Source organism: Salvelinus namaycush, chromosome 2 (assembly GCF_016432855.1).
Source record: "Salvelinus namaycush isolate Seneca chromosome 2, SaNama_1.0, whole genome shotgun sequence".
Lineage (NCBI taxonomy): Eukaryota > Metazoa > Chordata > Actinopteri > Salmoniformes > Salmonidae > Salvelinus > Salvelinus namaycush.
This window is the reverse complement of record NC_052308.1, coordinates 18,699,291-18,720,153: the sequence shown is the minus strand read 5'-3', so window position 1 is coordinate 18,720,153 and position 20,863 is coordinate 18,699,291. Positions and strand designations below refer to the sequence as shown.

The 20,863-nt window shown below is 41.6% G+C and overlaps 1 protein-coding gene across 1 annotated transcript in view; it reads left to right on the top strand.

Moving 5' to 3' along the window:
• fhit (fragile histidine triad diadenosine triphosphatase) overlaps positions 1 to 20,863 on the top strand; it is a 333,926-nt gene that overhangs the window by 255,441 nt on the left and 57,622 nt on the right. Inside the window, exons 5-6 of the mRNA XM_039008866.1 lie at positions 7,182 to 7,327; positions 8,616 to 8,645. Of these exons, the coding sequence (XP_038864794.1) occupies positions 7,182 to 7,327; positions 8,616 to 8,645 (176 nt within the window). The remainder of the gene's footprint in view (positions 1 to 7,181; positions 7,328 to 8,615; positions 8,646 to 20,863) is intronic.

Below are 20,863 nucleotides of genomic sequence, written 5' to 3'. Positions count from 1 at the left end.
CCTCCACATTGACTCTATACCGGTACACCTGTATATGGCCTCCACATGGACTCTATACCGGTACACCTGTATATGGCCTCCACATTGACTCTATACCGGTACCACCTGTATATAGCCTCCACATTGACTCTGTACCGGTACACCTGTATATAGCCTCCACATTGACTCTGTACCGGTACACCTGTATATGGCCTCCACATTGACTCTATACCGGTACACCTGTATATGGCCTCCACATTGACTCTATACCGGTACACCTGTATATGGCCTCCACATTGACTCTATACCGGTACACCTGTATATGGCCTCCACATTGACTCTATACCGGTACACCTGTATATAGTCTCCACATTGACTCTATACCGGTACACCTGTATATAGCCTCCACATTGACTCTATACCGGTACACCTGTATATGGCCTCCACATTGACTCTATACCGGTACACCTGTATATAGTCTCCACATTGACTCTATACCGGTACACCTGTATATAGTCTCCACATTGACTCTATACCGGTACCCCTGTATATGGCCTCCACATTGACTCTATACCGGTACACCTGTATATGGCCTCCACATTGACTCTATACCGGTACACCTGTATATGGCCTCCACATTGACTCTATACCGGTACACCTGTATATGGCCTCCACATTGACTCTATACCGGTACACCTGTATATGGCCTCCACATTGACTCTATACCGGTACACCTGTATATGGCCTCCACATTGACTCTATACCGGTACACCTGTATATAGTCTCCACATTGACTCTATACCGGTACACCTGTATATAGTCTCCACATTGACTCTATACCGGTACACCTGTATATAGCCTCCACATTGACTCTGTACCGGTACACCTGTATATAGCCTCCACATTGACTCTGTACCGGTACACCTGTATATGGCCTCCACATTGACTCTATACCGGTACACCTGTATATGGCCTCCACATTGACTCTATACCGGTACACCTGTATATAGTCTCCACATTGACTCTATACCGGTACACCTGTATATAGTCTCCACATTGACTCTATACCGGTACACCTGTATATAGCCTCCACATTGACTCTGTACCGGTACACCTGTATATAGCCTCCACATTGACTCTGTACCGGTACACCTGTATATAGCCTCCACATTGACTCTCTACCGGTACACCTGTATATGGCCTCCACATTGACTCTGTACCGGTACACCTGTATATATTCTCCACATTGACTCTATACCGGTACACCTGTATATAGTCTCCACATTGACTCTATACCGGTACACCTGTATATAGCCTCCACATTGACTCTGTACCGGTACACCTGTATATAGTCTCCACATTGACTCTATACCGGTACACCTGTATATAGTCTCCACATTGACTCTATACCGGTACACCTGTATATAGCCTCCACATTGACTCTGTACCGGTACACCTGTATATAGCCTCCACATTGACTCTGTACCGGTACACCTGTATATGGCCTCCACATTGACTCTATACCGGTACACCTGTATATGTCCTCCACATTGACTCTGTACCGGTACACCTGTATATAGTCTCCACATTGACTCTATACCGGTACACCTGTATATAGTCTCCACATTGACTCTATACCGGTACACCTGTATATGGCCTCCACATTGACTCTGTACCGGTACACCTGTATATGGCCTCCACATTGACTCTATACCGGTACCCCTGTATATGGCCTCCACATTGACTCTATACCGGTACACCTGTATATGGCCTCCACATTGACTCTATACCGGTACACCTGTATATGGCCTCCACATTGACTCTATACCGGTACACCTGTATATGGCCTCCACATTGACTCTATACCGGTACACCTGTATATGGCCTCCACATTGACTCTATACCGGTACACCTGTATATAGTCTCCACATTGACTCTATACCGGTACACCTGTATATAGTCTCCACATTGACTCTATACCGGTACACCTGTATATAGCCTCCACATTGACTCTGTACCGGTACACCTGTATATAGCCTCCACATTGACTCTGTACCGGTACACCTGTATATGGCCTCCACATTGACTCTATACCGGTACACCTGTATATGGCCTCCACATTGACTCTATACCGGTACACCTGTATTTGGCCTCCACATTGACTCTATACCGGTACACCTGTATATGGCCTCCACATTGACTCTATACCGGTACATCTGTATATGGCCTCCACATTGACTCTGTACCGGTACACCTGTATATGGCCTCCACATTGACTCTATACCGGTACACCTGTATATGGCCTCCACATTGACTCTATACCGGTACACCTGTATATGGCCTCCACATTGACTCTGTACCGGTACACCTGTATATGGCCTCCACATTGACTCTATACCGGTACACCTGTATATGGCCTCCACATTGACTCTATACCGGTACACCTGTATATAGCCTCCACATTGACTCTGTACCGGTACACCTGTATATAGTCTCCACATTGACTCTATACCGGTACACCTGTATATGGCCTCCACATTGACTCTATACCGGTACACCTGTATATAGCCTCCACATTGACTCTGTACCGGTACACCTGTATATGGCCTCCACATTGACTCTGTACCGGTACACCTGTATATGGCCTCCACATTGACTCTATACCGGTACACCTGTATATGGCCTCCACATTGACTCTATACCGGTACACCTGTATATGGCCTCCACATTGACTCTATACCGGTACACCTGTATATGGCCTCCACATTGACTCTATACCGGTACACCTGTATATAGTCTCCACATTGACTCTATACCGGTACACCTGTATATGGCCTCCACATTGACTCTATACCGGTACACCTGTATATAGCCTCCACATTGACTCTATACCGGTACACCTGTATATGGCCTCCACATTGACTCTATACCGGTACACCTGTATATAGCCTCCACATTGACTCTATACCGGTACACCTGTATATAGCCTCCACATTGACTCTATACCGGTACACCTGTATATAGCCTCCACATTGACTCTATACCGGTACACCTGTATATGGCCTCCACATTGACTCTATACCGGTACACCTGTATATGGCCTCCACAATGACTCTATACCGGTACACCTGTATATAGCCTCCACATTGACTCTATACCGGTACACCTGTATATGGCCTCCACATTGACTCTATACCGGTACACCTGTATATGGCCTCCACAATGACTCTATACCGGTACACCTGTATATGGCCTCCACATTGACTCTATACCGGTACACCTGTATATGGCCTCCACAATGACTCTATACCGGTACACCTGTATATGGCCTCCACATTGACTCTATACCGGTACACCTGTATATAGCCTCCACATTGACTCTATACCGGTACACCTGTATATAGCCTCCACATTGACTCTATACCGGTACACCTGTATATGGCCTCCACATTGACTCTATACCGGTACACCTGTATATGGCCTCCACAATGACTCTATACCGGTACACCTGTATATAGCCTCCACATTGACTCTATACCGGTACACCTGTATATGGCCTCCACATTGACTCTATACCGGTACACCTGTATATGGCCTCCACATTGACTCTATACCGGTACACCTGTATATGGCCTCCACATTGACTCTATACCGGTACACCTGTATATAGCCTCCACATTGACTCTATACCGGTACACCTGTATATGGCCTCCACATTGACTCTATACCGGTACACCTGTATATGGCCTCCACATTGACTCTATACCGGTACACCTGTATATGGCCTCCACATTGACTCTATACCGGTACACCTGTATATGGCCTCCACATTGACTCTATACCGGTACACCTGTATATGGCCTCCACATTGACTCTATACCGGTACACCTGTATATGGCCTCCACATTGACTCTATACCGGTACACCTGTATATGGCCTCCACATTGACTCTATACCGGTACACCTGTATATGGCCTCCACATTGACTCTATACCGGTACACCTGTATATAGCCTCCACATTGACTCTATACCGGTACACCTGTATATGGCCTCCACATTGACTCTATACCGGTACACCTGTATATGGCCTCCACATTGACTCTATACCGGTACACCTGTATATGGCCTCCACATTGACTCTATACCGGTACACCTGTATATGGCCTCCACATTGACTCTATACCGGTACACCTGTATATAGTCTCCACATTGACTCTATACCGGTACACCTGTATATGGCCTCCACATTGACTCTATACCGGTACACCTGTATATGGCCTCCACATTGACTCTATACCGGTACACCTGTATATGGCCTCCACATTGACTCTATACCGGTACACCTGTATATGGCCTCCACATTGACTCTATACCGGTACACCTGTATATGGCCTCCACATTGACTCTATACCGGTACACCTGTATATGGCCTCCACATTGACTCTATACCGGTACACCTGTATATGGCCTCCACATTGTTATTTTAATGCTGCTCTTTAATTATTGTTTACTTTTATTTCTTCTTTTTTATTTATCAATTTTTTTCTTAACACGTTTCTTAAAACTGCATTGTTGGTTAAGGGCTTGTAAGTAAGCATTACACTAAGGTCAACACCTGCTGTATTCGGCGCATGTGACAGATAAAATGTGATTTGATTTGAATGAGGCGTGGATGTCAAAATCAAATCAAATCAAATTGTAGTTGTCACATACACTTGTTTAGCAGATGTCATCAACCTTTTTATGATATCTGATTTCATTCCAGTGTGCTGCACATGAAAAGGGTAGCAAACTGATCATTAGTGCCGCTGTTTCTGACTCGTGAGATGAATGGCGCCCAGACACAGCCATTATGCCATGAAACACAAGGATGTAATCATCCTCTCCAAACGCTGCAGGATGCTGTTTTATGTTTGGTTTTGGACTAGGATGTCTCTTTCATTTCTATTGCCTGTGGACAAGTTTTTGAATATTTTTCACATCAGGGATTCAACACTTTAGATGTTATTTTTCTCATAAATCTGGCCTTCACATGAAGTCAATGTGACAGCTCTTGATCTTTCATAATGGTCCAGTTCTTCATATTAAAGTATATTTGGTATAGTTGATTGCTACGCTTGACTTTCATTAAGATTCAACTCTGCTGTCTGTCTCCACAAATGATATCTGCCACGGTGCAATAGAATATGGAAATCATTTTTGATTACTTGATGCCAGTAATCAAGACATGTCTGGCTGTAAAGTGATTTTTGAATCAAAGGGCGAGACATAGGAGCAATAACAAAATTTGATCCAAAATGTTATATTTTGATTGCTTATTTGAAAGTTATTTTTAAGCAAGAAACGGACATACATAATGAATTCTATGTTCCAGGTGTTGTTCTCAGTCATGTCAGTCTGTTACACACTATCTCAAGTTTCCCATTTTTGATTTGGTGAAAATATCAATCTAAGATGCTTTTTTTCTTTCTTGCTGTTCTTATTTTCCCTCGATCTCTCCTTAATTGTTGGCTCCTGTTTCTCAGAGAACTGTTTCCCGGGTAGTGTTGTCAGAACACTGTTATTGATCCAATGACCCGAGTCTGAGGGAAAAATGTCCTTCAGCCTTTGGACATTTTCTCTCAAAGTCCTTCCACCTGTCATCAACACGTCTCGCTTTAGTAACAAAGCTTGATTACTTTTCAGTGTGCAATTGCACTGAGATGTGTGGACTGTGAGAATTTCTGTGAAATATGTTTCATGACCTTTATAACTCAGCTGAAATTGATCATTTTTGGTCCCTGACAAAACTTCCCCTTGCACTTAAGTTGTAAGAGGTATGAACATGGCAGTTTTCTCTATTTTAGTTACTTCAAAGCCAGAATTCTGATAATAAATGAGTCTGCTTTCAATCCCCTTGCCTATGCTATTTAATAGGGACTTTATAATGGGTTTGTAAACGGCTTGTACATAAACTACATGACCAAAAGTATGTGGACACCTGCTCGTCAAACATCTCATTCCAAAATCATGGGCATTAATATGTAGTTGGTCCCCCCTTTGCTGCTATAACAGCCTCTACTCTTCTGGGAAGGATATCCACTAAATGTTGGAACATTGCTGTGGAGACTTGCTTCCATTCCACAAGAGCATTAGTGAGGTCAGGCACTGATGTTGGGCAATTAGGCCTGGCTCGCAGTCGGCGTTCCAATTCATCCCAATGGGGTTCGATGGGGTTGAGGTCAGGGCTCTGTGCAGGCCAGTCAAGTTCTTCCACACCGATCTCGACAAAACATTGCTGTATGAATCTCGCTTTGTGCACGGGGGCAGTGTCATGCTGAAACAGAAAAGGACCTTCCCCAAACTGTTGCCACAAAGTTGGAAGTACAGAATAGTGTAGAATGTCATTGTTCTGCCCGCTTTTTGTTGAGTTTGTTTGTATAAATATTGGTTGTTTATATTTCATATAGCTCTCAAATGTTTTTCAACACCTTTCACAACCAAGAAACTGTTTCTCCGCTGTTATTATGTCCAAGTCTCAATGTATACTTTGTATGGCTAGACACAAGCAAAATATTTGGTAAAACTATGGTGTTTTTTCACTATATGAGAACAATGTTATTTCCATAAGGACATGACTAACACAACGATAGTTTCTAATTTTGGTGTTGAAAATAATCATAATTGTTTTTTTGCTATCTAGAAGATAAGTGTCCTCATGATAAGTGTTGTTTCATTTTTGGTATTCATAGTATAGATCTTTGTCTTAAATGTAGAAGATGATGAATAGAGCTTTATAATTACAAAAACACTTTTGTATTATGCTGCCTGCCATTTAGAGGAACAAAGCAGAGGTATGGACAGCATCACGCCTCTGTAAAGCTCTGTTTTATTTCACATTAACCTTTGGAGACTATACTGAAAAAAACATACAAAGTTACCTTGGTGAACAAATTGTACAAAACTCCCATATAAACCATCTCAATTGAGTTTATTTGACTCAGCTTAAGAAGGCAATGCCAACAACAACACAATGTAATATTTCAAATAACACACTTGTGTCTCAATTTACGATTCTGCCTCTCTTTCCCCATTTTAAATATCCTTGTCTATCAGTGTTGCTACTGTATCTATGCACTGTGTTGTTGATAATGTATCTCTCTGACTTTGTTCCCTTACCTCTCTCGCTGTCTGTGGTTTCCTTAATCAGCCTGTCTCTCAGATGTGTTGGTGTGTCCTCTGCGGCCCGTTGAGCGTTTCCGAGACTTGCATCCTGATGAGGTGGCTGACCTCTTCACCACTACCCAGAGAGTGGCTGACCTGGTGGAGAAACACTTCCAGGCTTCCTCCCTCACCATCGCCATACAGGTAATACTGTACACACTACCGTCACCGTTGGTATCCAGCATTACAACATAGGGATGAATACTAATTCCAAATCTACATCCCTTTGTTTATGTATCTTCCATTGCTCATTTCTGGTCCATATCAGACAGAAGAAAGTGTTCATTACTATTCAAGCTCAAAATTATTTTGAATAATGAATTATTGTGGGCCATATATGTACATTATATGCTGTGGGTTAGAGAGAGCGAGAGAGAGGAGTAATGTGTGAATGACCAAGTGAACAATTGTGTGAGTCACCATCTGAGTCAGTGAAAGAAAGTAAAACAACACAACCACAGAGGCTTAGAGAGAACAGGATTACATCAGTCTCTCACTCATTCAGCCTGTAGATCTGCATTGAAATAAGAGGCATAACTTAGGAAAGTTGCACCGAGAGCCAACAGAAGATCCCCACCTGCTGGAACAATACAATAACAGGTTCTCATTGGACTTCCAGGCAGGGTTTGACAGCCAGGCAGCCTATCACTTCACAGGCTTTGTCATTCTGCATAACTTTTGATATATGCAGTATATGCTAATGTTCAAATGTCACCAAGCTTGCTTGGCAGCCCGACGCAAAAAATAATTTCATGTGTTTGAAAAAAGCAGGGAATAATGTTTATGGGGATATCATTTTCTTAGACTTGAGGGGTATAGAGAAGTGATGGTGTGAGATTAGTTGTGACAGCTCGGAGGTTAGAGTCATAAAACTGAGGCACTGTATCAAGCAACACTCTCTGCAGAAGGGTTGCTGTTCTCTGCATTGAGCGCCACACGACAAACAAAATCACACAACACAAACCTGAGAAAGAAGATGTGAAAATTCATTACTTCATAGACTTGAATAAATATTACATCATAATGCACACTTTGTCACCAAATACATTTTTGTCATACAGATGTTCCTTTGAGGTCTCTTAATGCTTTAGATATTTCTGTCCTCAATTCCTGATCCCTATATTGGAAAATGCCTTAGAGGTATGCAGTCTATATTGTGCTTTAACTTAAATCTATTGAACCAGTCAACTTGTCAAAAATAAACCATTTCCAAACACAGCTGTCATGTGACAGAGAGAGACTAAAGCGAGAATACAGCTCAATGCCGAAGGACAGAAAGAAGACAAAAGAAACAAATGAAAAACTTTGAGATTCACGTGGCGATGGGGAGGTGCCGCCACGATTCATCTGAAATTAAAATCCTGTTGAATTATTAACGTAGGCATTTCTGAATTCTCTACCGTTCCTAATGATCTCGTTCTGTTCCCACCAGGATGGCCCTGAAGCCGGACAAACTGTGAAGGTGAGGACTTAATAATGCACTCGCTTTAAATTTATCATGAGGCCTCTGCAACAGTTATATGCTATTAAATAATAATTGTATTTCATTTGCAGGTCCCAAACTCTTGGCATATGTAAATTATTCAGTGTTCTATTTTAAAATGCGTTGTCTATATTCTTTTGGTGGTAGATGGAATGACATGCGCTGAGACTCAGGGGCTATGGGGGCTGCCACTCTAAAGGGGGTGAATGGTGTCAGGGGATCCCACCCTTGCCTCCAGCACTGACAGTAGTTTAGACCTGGCTCTGCCTGACAAAAACTTTCTTCCCTCACTCTTCCTACTCTTTATGTCTGTAGTGAGATATAATAATATATGCCATTTAGCATACATTTTTATGTTGTTGGTCACTTTGAGATGACTTCTTTTATTGTTTTGGTTTTTATTCGCTTGTTGGGCAATGAGGCGGCAGGTAGCCTAGTGGTTAGACCATTGGGCCAGTAACCGAAAAGTTGCTGGATCGAATCTCCGAGCTGACAATGTAAAAATCTGTTGTTCTGCCCCTGAATAAGGCAGTTAACCCACTGTTCCCCGGTAGGCCGTCATTGTAAATAAGAAGTTGTTCTTAACTGACTTGCCTAGTTACATAAAGGTTACAATCATAGTCCTGAGGTTTATAATCTGTTATGATAATATCTCATATCTCAAACATTTAAAAGTTATAGACTATGAATGCACAATGCAACAGTCTACAGTGTATTTGTTCAGAGACAAACTATTTGAACTTGAACTATTTGAACTTGTATTTGAACAAGTTTTTACCCTCTTCTTTTTATGCATATCACCTTAGTGCATAATACTGTTATTCCCAAAACCCACACACTCATTTCATATTGCATATAGAACACAAGCTTAATTATACATTTATGGAAGTTGCCATGAGAGCAGTCTTTGGCCTGAACTGAGGAGGAATATTGAAATGTTAATGGTGTAATTTTAGCTGAGGACATTAAGGCAATGGATGTGTGGACATGTTTTAATCATAGAGATGAAAATTCAGTATTTGCAGAATATATGAAAGAATACTGAAATATACTTAAATATAGCTCATGTTATGTATTTGAAAAAAACACAAGGGTGTAAGAATACACAAGGGTGTAAGGAGTTGCTTTATGTGCATTGATTTGAAATTCCATACCTACTACCCCCATCATTTGCACCCCCTTTCATTTATTTTATATACTTTGAAATTGCATTATTTGAAACAATGGTTATGGTACTATTAGAAAGAAAGATAATTTAGATCATTTATAGTGTAATTACCATTTGTGACCGACCGCCTCAATTCGGGCTTATGTAGAGCTATACAATTGTATATCATACACTGCAGTTGAGGAACAATGGGAAAGTAATTCTGCTTTGAAAGTTGATAGACTTTTAACCCCATTTTTGAGAAAATGGTCCTTAAATGTTTTGGCACACCTACTGGAGAGCTCTTCTTTGTCTACACGTATTCAGCATTGTTCACACCCTCTTAGGCCTTAGCCCCACCCATCTCTTTAACGATTCACATGATGAGGCCATGTGCTAAACAGAGTAAGTAAGGTAGTGTAGTAAACAATCAAAGATTTCAAGACTAAAAGTGGTGAAAGTAGTAGCCTACAATAAGGAAAAACTCCAGGTAAAAATACACTTTATCTAGTCCTTGGCCTATATCCTAATCTGACTTTGGTGCAGGTCATTATGTTCTTCACATTACCGTCCTTTGTAATCACACACTACATCAAATAAAATAAAATTGTATTTGTCACATGCACAGGATACAGTTGTAAACGGTACTGTGAAATGGTTACTTGTGTTTGAATAGTGGCAATATCAAAAATAGAAAGTGTCTAGATAAAAATATTTTATAAATATTTTATAATTCTTACATAATGCTAAACAAACACTAGGAGTGAGCCTAGTGGTCGGACAAAACAAGTATCGTTATGGATATGGGCAATTTTCTGGATACGATTATGTTCAGAGTATTTTTTTTAAATATCTGTGATAAGAAGAACGTTTTTTTTCACGTGCCAGCAAGTGTGTTTCTCATGTGTCAGTCACAGAGTTTCTAAACCATACTGTACTGTCTTTGAGTCAGTCATGTGCATGTTCTAAATAACTCAACTGGCTAGTTTGCCTGTCTGTAAAGAAAAGGGTGGGCTGTACGTTGATCCTGTTGCTCTGATTGGATAGAGTGAAACTATATTTCTCTGGCCACTCGCTTCATAATTTCACCCGATCACTTTTCCTCGCATGTTTTCGGTCTGTTCATTTAGATTTCTGCTGCCTGCTACTATGATACATCACAAGGCGAGGACGTTTGCTTTCAATGTACATAATATCTAACAAGTGAGGCAAGGCTAGGGAAAAAATATGAAACTAATGCGCATTCTGACTGAGTGACTGCAAACTTGACTACCCGCTGCATATTGAGGACACACAGACAGACACACACACCCCCCTCCGCGCTCTGCTTCTAATCTGCAGCTTTTTTTCAGCGAGAACATGCAGGGAGGTATTTTGCCAACCTCTATTTAGGCTATTAAAACACTTCAGTTTTTCCGATCACGAGTGTCATCCAATCCGACTGTCAACTGTCAATTTACGGATACGATTACGAATACGAGTATGGCCATGTCGGCACACCCCTACCAGACACACTTGTCTAAATTGATGGGTCATGTGAAAGAAATGCTATAATCACCCACAGTCACATCTAGCTATTGTCTAGACATATACAGTACCAGTCAAAAGTTTGGACACACCTACTCATACTAGGGTTTTCTTTATTTGTACTATTTATACATTGTAGAATAATAGTGAAGACATCAAAACAATTATATAACACATATGGAATTATGTAGTAACCAAAAAAGTGTTAAACTAATCAAAATATATTTTATATGCATTTTTTTTTTTTGATCAAATAAAAAAATTCTAAGTTCAAATGCCTCTCCTGTGAAGTAGTGACATGCAACATACGCCTAGATTCATGAAATGGGTAAAGTAAATACCAGGCCATTTCTCTACCGTGAAATAAAGTGCCACTGAGATGTGAAAAAGTCACGAATCCTCAGACGTAATCATCATCGGAACCACAGCACATTCCCAACCTGCTCTGGTGGCTTCTGCACGCTAAAGATTTGAATGGGCATCCAAAGAATTTGCCTGAGAACAAAGGTACTTATTTGAAGAGGTCTTTGAATAAGTGCTACATCCTCTTCAAATGGCACCCGGTCCCCCAGATAATGCCTCCTCCATTGAAATGTTTAATCACCTAAGAAGCGCATTTAAAGTCGAAAGCCTTTTCATTCTTCTCACAGAGGAGGAAAGACAGCCTCAAACATATAAATGTATGCTGTTATTTACTTTAAGAGGCCAGTAGTGGTTTTGATTTATCTGTTTAGTATTCTGTATTGGCTGTCTAGGCGTGTGTGGAACAAGCAGGTCATTGAGGTTTGTTATCAATCTTTATATTCTCGTCACATCACATCATATATAGGCTCTATGAGGCATTACGGCTCGTAGGATTTCTTATCTAAATAGGGAGTTTTATGGTGGATAATGTTCATTTCATGTGAACCTGAGAAATGTCAGACAGGCGCTTAGTGGCCCCTCTCAGGTGGGGTGTCTTTAGAAGGGTGGTAGGAGGGGTCCCGCTGTCATAGTGTATTTGGTGTGCCTTTTAAAAGTAAAGGTTAGCTTTCAGAACCGCTCGGACCACTCTTCAACAGTAGGCGAGCCCACGCCTCCCTCCATGTCTGATTGAATGGAGGGACTCATATTGACTGAGTATTTTGGGCGGCAGGTAGCCTAGTGGTTAGAGTGTTGGACTAGTAACCGGAAGGTTGCAAGATCGAATCCCTGAGCTACTGGCTTGCCTAGTAAAATAACAACAACAACAAAAATTATACACCATCCATGTTATTGCCCTGAAATATCAATTAACCTTAAAACTTGTCCAAACCACTCTGTTTTGTTGTAATCCAACTCGGACAGAAAGCGTATCTCCTCTATGACTCAGAAGGTCTTCAGCCAGTAAGAGACAGCCTCCTTTATCACTACTTCTAAAATACTGTTTTCTTTTGTAATTTCCGCTCACAATTAACGCTTACTTCCAATTCAAGTAATTACCTTTAGAAAGCTAAATAGAGCACTAGAATTCCCTGTTGCAGGATAATTACTGTATTTCAGGTTTAAAAAGGCTTCTGAAGCTTGTCATTTCCACTTTGAAATTTCAGACTTGATTTTCCCTTATGAAAAATGTTGCAACTCCTAAAAATATGTCCATGAACTATAATCAACATAAAAATTCACAATTCCTGTTGCTGCAGGATTAATTTCCTGTTGTAGCAAACTGGCTCAAATTAAGATTCTACATCTGTAATAGATGGTTCTGGAGGCTGTTGTTTTCCATTCTTTCTTGTTGTTGTTGGCGCCATTAATGTTGTTTTTACCCCTGCCTTGTCTTCTTCATGCTCATTAGCCTCACGCTGCACGCTAGAAACATCTGTCCTCCCCAGCCCAACCCTACACCAGTCTATCTGCTAATGGGACTGCTGAACACACAGCATCACCTCACCAACAACACTCCACATAACCTACTCTACCTTCTGCTTAAAGGATGGCCTTTCTTACTTGTCCTGTTCTCTTTCTCTGATTTGAATAACAATGACATGAGATGTCTGTACTTGGGCGCAAGGGGCCTGAGTTTTGCTGTTTTGGGTGTTTTTTTTAACAGGACACGTCAGGGTTTCAAATGTGCTGCTGGCCAACTGCCTTTTAGCCTGACCAGTTTCTAAATCTACTTTAAAATACTCTGCATGAATAATAAATTAATGCAAAGTCCTGCAGTCAGACCATTTTGCAGACAGATTTGATCTGATCTAGAGAATGCCCCCAAAACCCGACTAGTGTGTGGAGAGAAGATGGCAGTCATACTACCCCCCAGAGAAACAAAGCTTTGCCATCCGTTTTTCACAAAAACAATTTTTCATCCAGTGATTGTTTGAGATGAAATTGTTTTTGTCTGTCAATACAAACAAGGTCAAATAGCAATGTATTTTTTGCTATCTTCAATTAGATTCAAACCTAAGGGAAGGTTGGCTTTTGGATTATCATGAAATCGCCTGCATCAAATATTCTCTCATTTGCAGTGAGTGCCATCACTGGGAAACACAACAGGGAAGCTCTCAGCCATGAACCAAAGGCAGTAATAAAGAGAAGTTGTTCTATCACTGTTCCTTAACCCACTGAAATAATCTACATATTTTATCCAGTAATTTTGAACATGCAGTAAATCTGAATTAGAGGCCTGCCTGGTCCCTTTATGAGAAAAATATTATCTGGTGCACCAAGCACACTGGCTACAGTGCTGCCCCACCTCCATTTATCAACTGGAATATTGCAATCATGTGCTCTCGCGCTGGCAATAAAAAATGACTCTTTGATTGAATAAGAGAGAGGCAGTCTATGGAGGCAAATGCACTTTTATAAACTCTGTGCCTGGAGTCTCACAAAGACAGAAGACAAATCCTTTTATTAGAATGATGGAATTTAGTTTATTTTCATCTTGTGGAAAATGTAGGGGTGATTATAGTTATTCATCATGTGGACGGCTCTGTTTGGAACATGTTTGTTGCTGTGTGTGTTCACAGAGAAGGGCCATGATATCTACATTGCTGTATGAAAACAAAGGAGAATGTGCTTAAACAGAAATATTAACAGTAAAACCAGTGAAACCGGGTTGTGTGCTGGTTTGATGGCACAGTCATTGTTTATTAAAGAGCCAGATGAACCAGAGAGGTTGATTCCCGTTATTTGATTGACAGTTGCAGAGGTCCTGTTTTTGCTAAATGGATATATTCCTATCAGTCATTTGCAGTGTGTACTGGCAGCACTCTCACTGTTTGTGATGATGTGTATTGGGGAGGGGGCATGCTGATGAGATAACCTAAGGGCTTGACCGAAGACCTAGCCAACTTCAAAACAGATCACTGCCTCATGGTTCTGGGTTAATTAGGGCTTCAGGTGACCCTAGAATGGCAGAGTAGGCTATTTGTTACCGCCACAGATGGCTGATTGCAACTGCTTAACAATGCAGTAGGTGTTGAATACCTTTCAACACACCCACAATGAATGTTAGTATGGTACCTCACAAAGTAGGATCTCACTCTAAAGCAGGGATGTGCAACTTTGATAGGAGTGCGGGCCACAAAAAAAATCTGAACTCATCATGAGGGGTCTCAGTGTCTAGCGGGTCTGTGTACCCGCATCCATAACAACACATGCAGTCAGAGCTGGCCCTAGCCTTTTGGGGGCCCTAAGCGATAAAAAATTTGTTTTGCCATGTGGTGGAGACAGGTCTCTAAAGTGGCATATATGTGCAAAGAATATTAATAAATACAAATCATTTGTTTTATTTTTGTATTAATTGTTGTAATGATAAGGCTTCGCTATAATGTAAATGTAAAACGTCTATCCCTCTGTTTCTCGAAAACAGATTCATTAGCATCATGCTTGCGCCATTTATGCAGCGAAAACTTCTTGTTTCTATCCCAAACAGTTCAAAAGATCTGACCCATATTACTAGCGCAATGTTTCCTTATTCCGGTCGTGGATTGGGGGGGGGGGGATGCATTTTACAATCATAAACCATGTCGCGGACCGTTCTAAAACTATTCATGGGTAGTGAACCATTTGTTTTACACCTTGTTCAGTCATGTTTGTTACCTCATTAGCTAGCTAGCTGTCAACCTGATAACTTTACCAGCATATCCGAACATTTGGGGGCAGAGAAGAAAGGAAAAAGGGATAGCTTCTTAAGGAGATCTATGATTTGCCACATCTTCAATTTAAGCGTACTAGAGAGCGTGGAGGCCTGGAGCGAAACTAAAGTAATTCCGCTACCCAAAAATAGTAAAGAGCCCTTTACTGGCTCAAATAGCCGACCAATCAGCGTGTTCTCAACCCTTAGTAAACTTTTGGAAAAAATTGTGTTTGACCAGATACAATGCTATTTTACAGTAAACAAATTGACAAAAGAATTTCAGCATGCTTATAGGGAAGGACACTCAACAAGCACAGCACTTACACAAATGACTGATGATTGGCTGAGAGAAATTGATGACAGACTTCTCCCCATCTTAGCTACTACTGCATTCATTTGTCTTGATCATGACAGTTTACAATCTAGTGTTACTCCAAGCAGTTTAGTCATCTCAACTTGCTCAATTTCCACATTATTTATTACAAGTTTTAGTTTGTTTAGGGTTTAGTGAGTGTTTTGTTCCAAATACAATGCTTTTAGTTTTAGAAATATTTAGGGCTAACTTATTCCTTGCTACCCACTCTGAAACTAACTGCAGCTCTTTGTTGAGTTTTACAGTCATTTCAGTCGCTGTAGTAGCTGACGTGTATAGTGTTAAGTCATCCAAATACATATAAACTCTGGCTTTACTCAAAGTCAGTGGCATGTCGTTAGTAAAAATTTAAAAAAGCAAGGGGCCTAAACAGCTACCCTGGGGAATTCCTGATTCTAACTGGATTATATTTGATAGGCTTCCATTAAAGAACACCCTCTGTATTGTAATGTTTTAAAATGGTATAAACTGCCTTAATTTTGCTGTACCCCAGGAACAGTAGCTGGGGATCCATGGGGATCCATAATAAATACAAATACAAATGATCATAGCAATGGATGAATGACAGATTCATGTGGTCATCACAAACTTGATGCCCTTAAAATTTCTTCGGGATCGGTGTCCTTTCCACTGGACGGTTGAGCTGAGGTTGTAAGTAACAAGAACATTTCCCTGGACATAGACATATCTGATATTGGCAGAAAGCTTCAATTCTTGTTAATCTTACTGCACTGTCCAATTTACAGTAGCTATTACAGTGAAAGAATACCATGCTATTGTTTGAGGAGAGTGCCCAATTTTGAAAAGACAGTGTACAGTTTTCTATGTAATGCATCTCAATAGGAAAATAGTGCTTTTACATCATGTAGAAACCTAATATTCCACAAATTACTTTTTAATTTTAATGACCGGTATTTGTATCAACATTTAAGCTTTTTAAAACATATTAGTTTCCAGGGCACAACGTGCTTCAGAAGTAGCTAGAATTCATTTTATGTTGTGCTCCTGACTTTTTAAATATTGGAGCATCAGTGCTACCAATGAGCTACCAATGAAAATTGTTAATTTAGAGCCCTGGTGTAGAGAAAATGTTGCAGTTTTAAATTCTGCACATTTTGCCATGAGGCGGAGAGAAAAATGTGCAGTTTTACAGCAAATGTATTACAATTCTACTCATATTGCCATAGGGTGGAGAGAAATGTTTTTAATATGATATCTAAGTGAGAGTGACTAACAAAATCAATGGTGGGGTCCCGGTCAGTAATTCGACCATGATTAAAAATACCTGATATTTACAGTGTGACATACTTTAAGACAGCAATTTTCCATGGTTCAGTAAAGACTATGTAGTAGTAAAATACAGTGACTAACCCTCATGCTAGCAGTCACAACACATCACATTGAGGTTGAACCATAGGCAAACACACCACCTTTTACGCAGGGCTCCTAGCAGAGGCATGACAATGGACTTTGCAAACATAATGGGTTATTCCAATGTTAGCATTAGACTCATTAATCTTCATGGTGGCACGTTTTAGTTTGTTTGAGCCCTTTATAGAGAGAGAAATTGAGAGCATATGCATTGAAACGGTGTTGAATGCAAAGCAATGGGGACCCATCAAACAAAGCAAGATGAATCTTCCTGTAAATTGCTGGCTGTTGTTTTTTTTAGCGAGAGGTGGTTTGGCAGTGGAAGCAAAGAATGGTTGGACAGATCTTCCTCTCTTCCTCTAATTAGTAGCTCCTGCTCGGAGCAACGGTGGCTCCTGCACCCCCTGCCTTAATGGGAACACAGATGTTTGTGACAAAATACATTTGTTAGCCTGTCTGACTAGATTTCACCTAAACAAAAAAATGCTCTATAGCTATTTGCACTTTTATCTCTGCAGTCAGAAACTAATTAAAAGACATATGTTTTATTATGTTTGGAGAAACTTTACATACCTCTTAGAACGTAGCACAGACAAACAAACATACAGCTCTGTATGAAGGATGTTCTAAATGAGTAGGCCTGTGCTGTGTGAGTTCTTTGAAACAGGGTATGGTGACCAAGTATGGATGGAAAATAAAGCATAAGGAAGTATCCACAGACTGATGAGGGGACGTTGGAGGGGATGACATTGAACTTTGACCCCCAGTATCTGCATGCGTCTAATCAGGGAGCCAATGAGACAAAACAGATATACTGTAAGTGGGACTCTGACTGCTGCCAAGGACACGTTTATAATCACCCCAGTCTTGATGGAAAACAACTAAGATCAAATTGTTTTCTATTAGCTTTATTAAGATAGATATAGTCCTATATCAGTTGGGGTGTAAGGAAATAGTGGTACCACTTAGTGTGTGCTTTGCTTTGTTCCCGCATTAATACACTTTCAAATTGTGATATTGTAAAGTCCCCAACTCCCCCATTTCAGAGCACTAACAGCCATTTAGTGACACTGCTGCTGCAAATCTAATCCAGGAAGTCAGACTTCCACTACCTTGCATGTTCTAATTCCTTTACCAGTGTGAATCCCAGTCAAGGCCAGGCATAACAGCTGCCATATCTTATGAGGGGAGACGTATTGAGCCCACGCAGAGTGGCCCCTTGCTGTGCATGTCGGCATCAAACTGTCTGAAACTCACCCCACACATTCTGCAGTGTCAGTCAGGGTCTATGATCTCCCATCCCACCCTTCACATTGCTGGCATGCCAGCTTTTACACACTCCCTGTCTGCCGGCCTCTGCCTCCCTCACTCAGCACCGTTTAAAATGTATTGAACACCGCTGCCGCCGACTTCCTTCAAACTTTACCTCAAGGTAGGCAGATTTAATAATGCAGACATTATGCAAATCGACTCATTAAATAGAAAATGTGTGGCAACAAAGCAGAGGCCTCGAAACATGTTATCTTGTTTGTAGCATTTATAAACACTTATTGACACAGCCTGTGCTGTTTATCATAGCTGAGTAATGATAATTGAATAAAAGCTGGCAATTTGGTTATTATGCATTTCCCGTCAAGAAAGAACTGCCAAAGGGGGAGGAGTTGCAATCTACTGCAGATAGCCTGCAAAGTTCTGTCATACTTTCCAGGTCTATACCCAAACAGTTTGAACTTCTAATTTAAAAAATGAACCTCTCCAGAAATAAGTCTCTCACTGTTGCCGCCTGCTATCGACCCCCCTTCGCTCCCAGCTGTGCCCTGGACACCATTTGTGAATTGATCGCCCCCCATCTAGCTTCAGAGTTCGTTCTGTTAGGTGACCTAAACTGGGATATGCTTAACACACCGGCAGTCCTACAATCTAAGCTAGATACCCTCAATCTCACACAAATCAACCCATCAGGTACAAACCTAAATCCGTAAACATGGGCACCCTCATAGACATTATCCTGACCAACTTGCCCTCCAAATACAGCTCCGGTGTTTTCAATCAGGATCTCAGCGATCACTGCCTCATTGCCTGTATCCGCTATGGGTCCGCGGTCAAACGACCACCCCTCATCACTGTCAAGCGCTCCCTAAAACACTTCTGCGAGCAGGCCTTTCTAATCGACCTGGCCCGGGTATCCTGGAAGGATATTGACCTCATCCCGTCAGTCGAGGATGCCTGGTCATTCTTTAAAAGTAATTTCCTCACCATCTTAGATAAACATGCCCCGTTCAAAAAATGCAGAACTAAGAACAGATATAGCCTTGGTTCACTCCAGACCTGACTTCCCTTGACCAGCACAAAAACATCCTGTGGCGGACTGCAATAGCATCGAATAGTCCCCGCGATATGCAACTGTTCAAGGAAGTCAGGAAACCTAGCTTTTTCAAGCAGAAATTCGCATCCTGTAGCTCTAACTAGTGTTTTGGGACACTGTAAAGTCCATGGAGAACAAGAGCACCTCCTCCCAGCTGCCCACTGCACTGAGGCTAGGTAACACGATCACCACTGATAAATCCATGATAATCGAACATTTCAATAAGCATTTCTCAATGGCTGGCCATGCCTTCCTCCTGGCTACTCCAACCCCGGCCAACATCACCCAAATCCAGACAGCAGATGTTCTGAAAGAGCTGCAAAACCTGGACCCGTACAAATCAGCTGGGCTAGACAATCTGGACCCTCTCCGCCATTGTTGCAACCCCTATTACCAGCCTGTTCAACCTCTCTTTCGTATTGTCCGAGATCCCTAAAGATTGGAAAGCTGCCGCGGCCATCCCCCTCTTCAAAGGGGGTGACACCCTAGACCCAAACTGTTTCAGACCTATATCCATCCTGTCCTGCCTATCTAAAGTCTTCGAAAGCCAAGTTAATAAACAGATCACTGACCATTTCGAATCCCACCGTACCTTCTCCGCTGTGCAATCCGGCTTCTGAGCCAGTCACGGGTGCACCTCAGCCACGCTCAAGGTACAAAATGATATCATAACCGCCATCGATAAAAGACAGTACTGTGCAGCCGTCTTCATCGACCTGGCCAAGGCTTTCGACTCTGTCAATCACCGTATTGACGGCAGACTCAATAGCCTTTGTTTTTCTAATGACTGCCTCGTCTGGTTCACCAACTACTTTGCAGACAGAGTTCAGTGTGTCAAATCGGAGGGCATGTTGTCCGGACCTCTGGCAGTCTCAATGGGGGTATCACAGGGTTCAATTCTCGGGCTGACTCTTTTCTCTGTATATATCAATGATGTCGCTCTTGCTGCGGGAGATTCCCTGATCCACCTCTATGCAGACGACACCATTCTGTATACTTCTGGCCCTTCCTTGGACACTGTCTTAACTAACCTCCAAACGAGCTTCAATGCCATACAACACTCCTTCCGTGGCCTCCAACTGCTCTTAAATGCTAGTAAAACCAAATGCATGCTTTTCAACCGTTCGCTGCCCGCACCCGCCCGCCCGACTAGCATCACCACCCTGGACGGTTCCGACCTAGAATATGTGGACAACTATAAATACCTAGGTGTCTGGCTAGACTGTAAACTCTCCTTCCAGACTCATATTAAACATCTCCAATCCAAAATCAAATCTAGAATCGGCTTTCTATTTCGCAACAAAGCCTCCTCCACTCA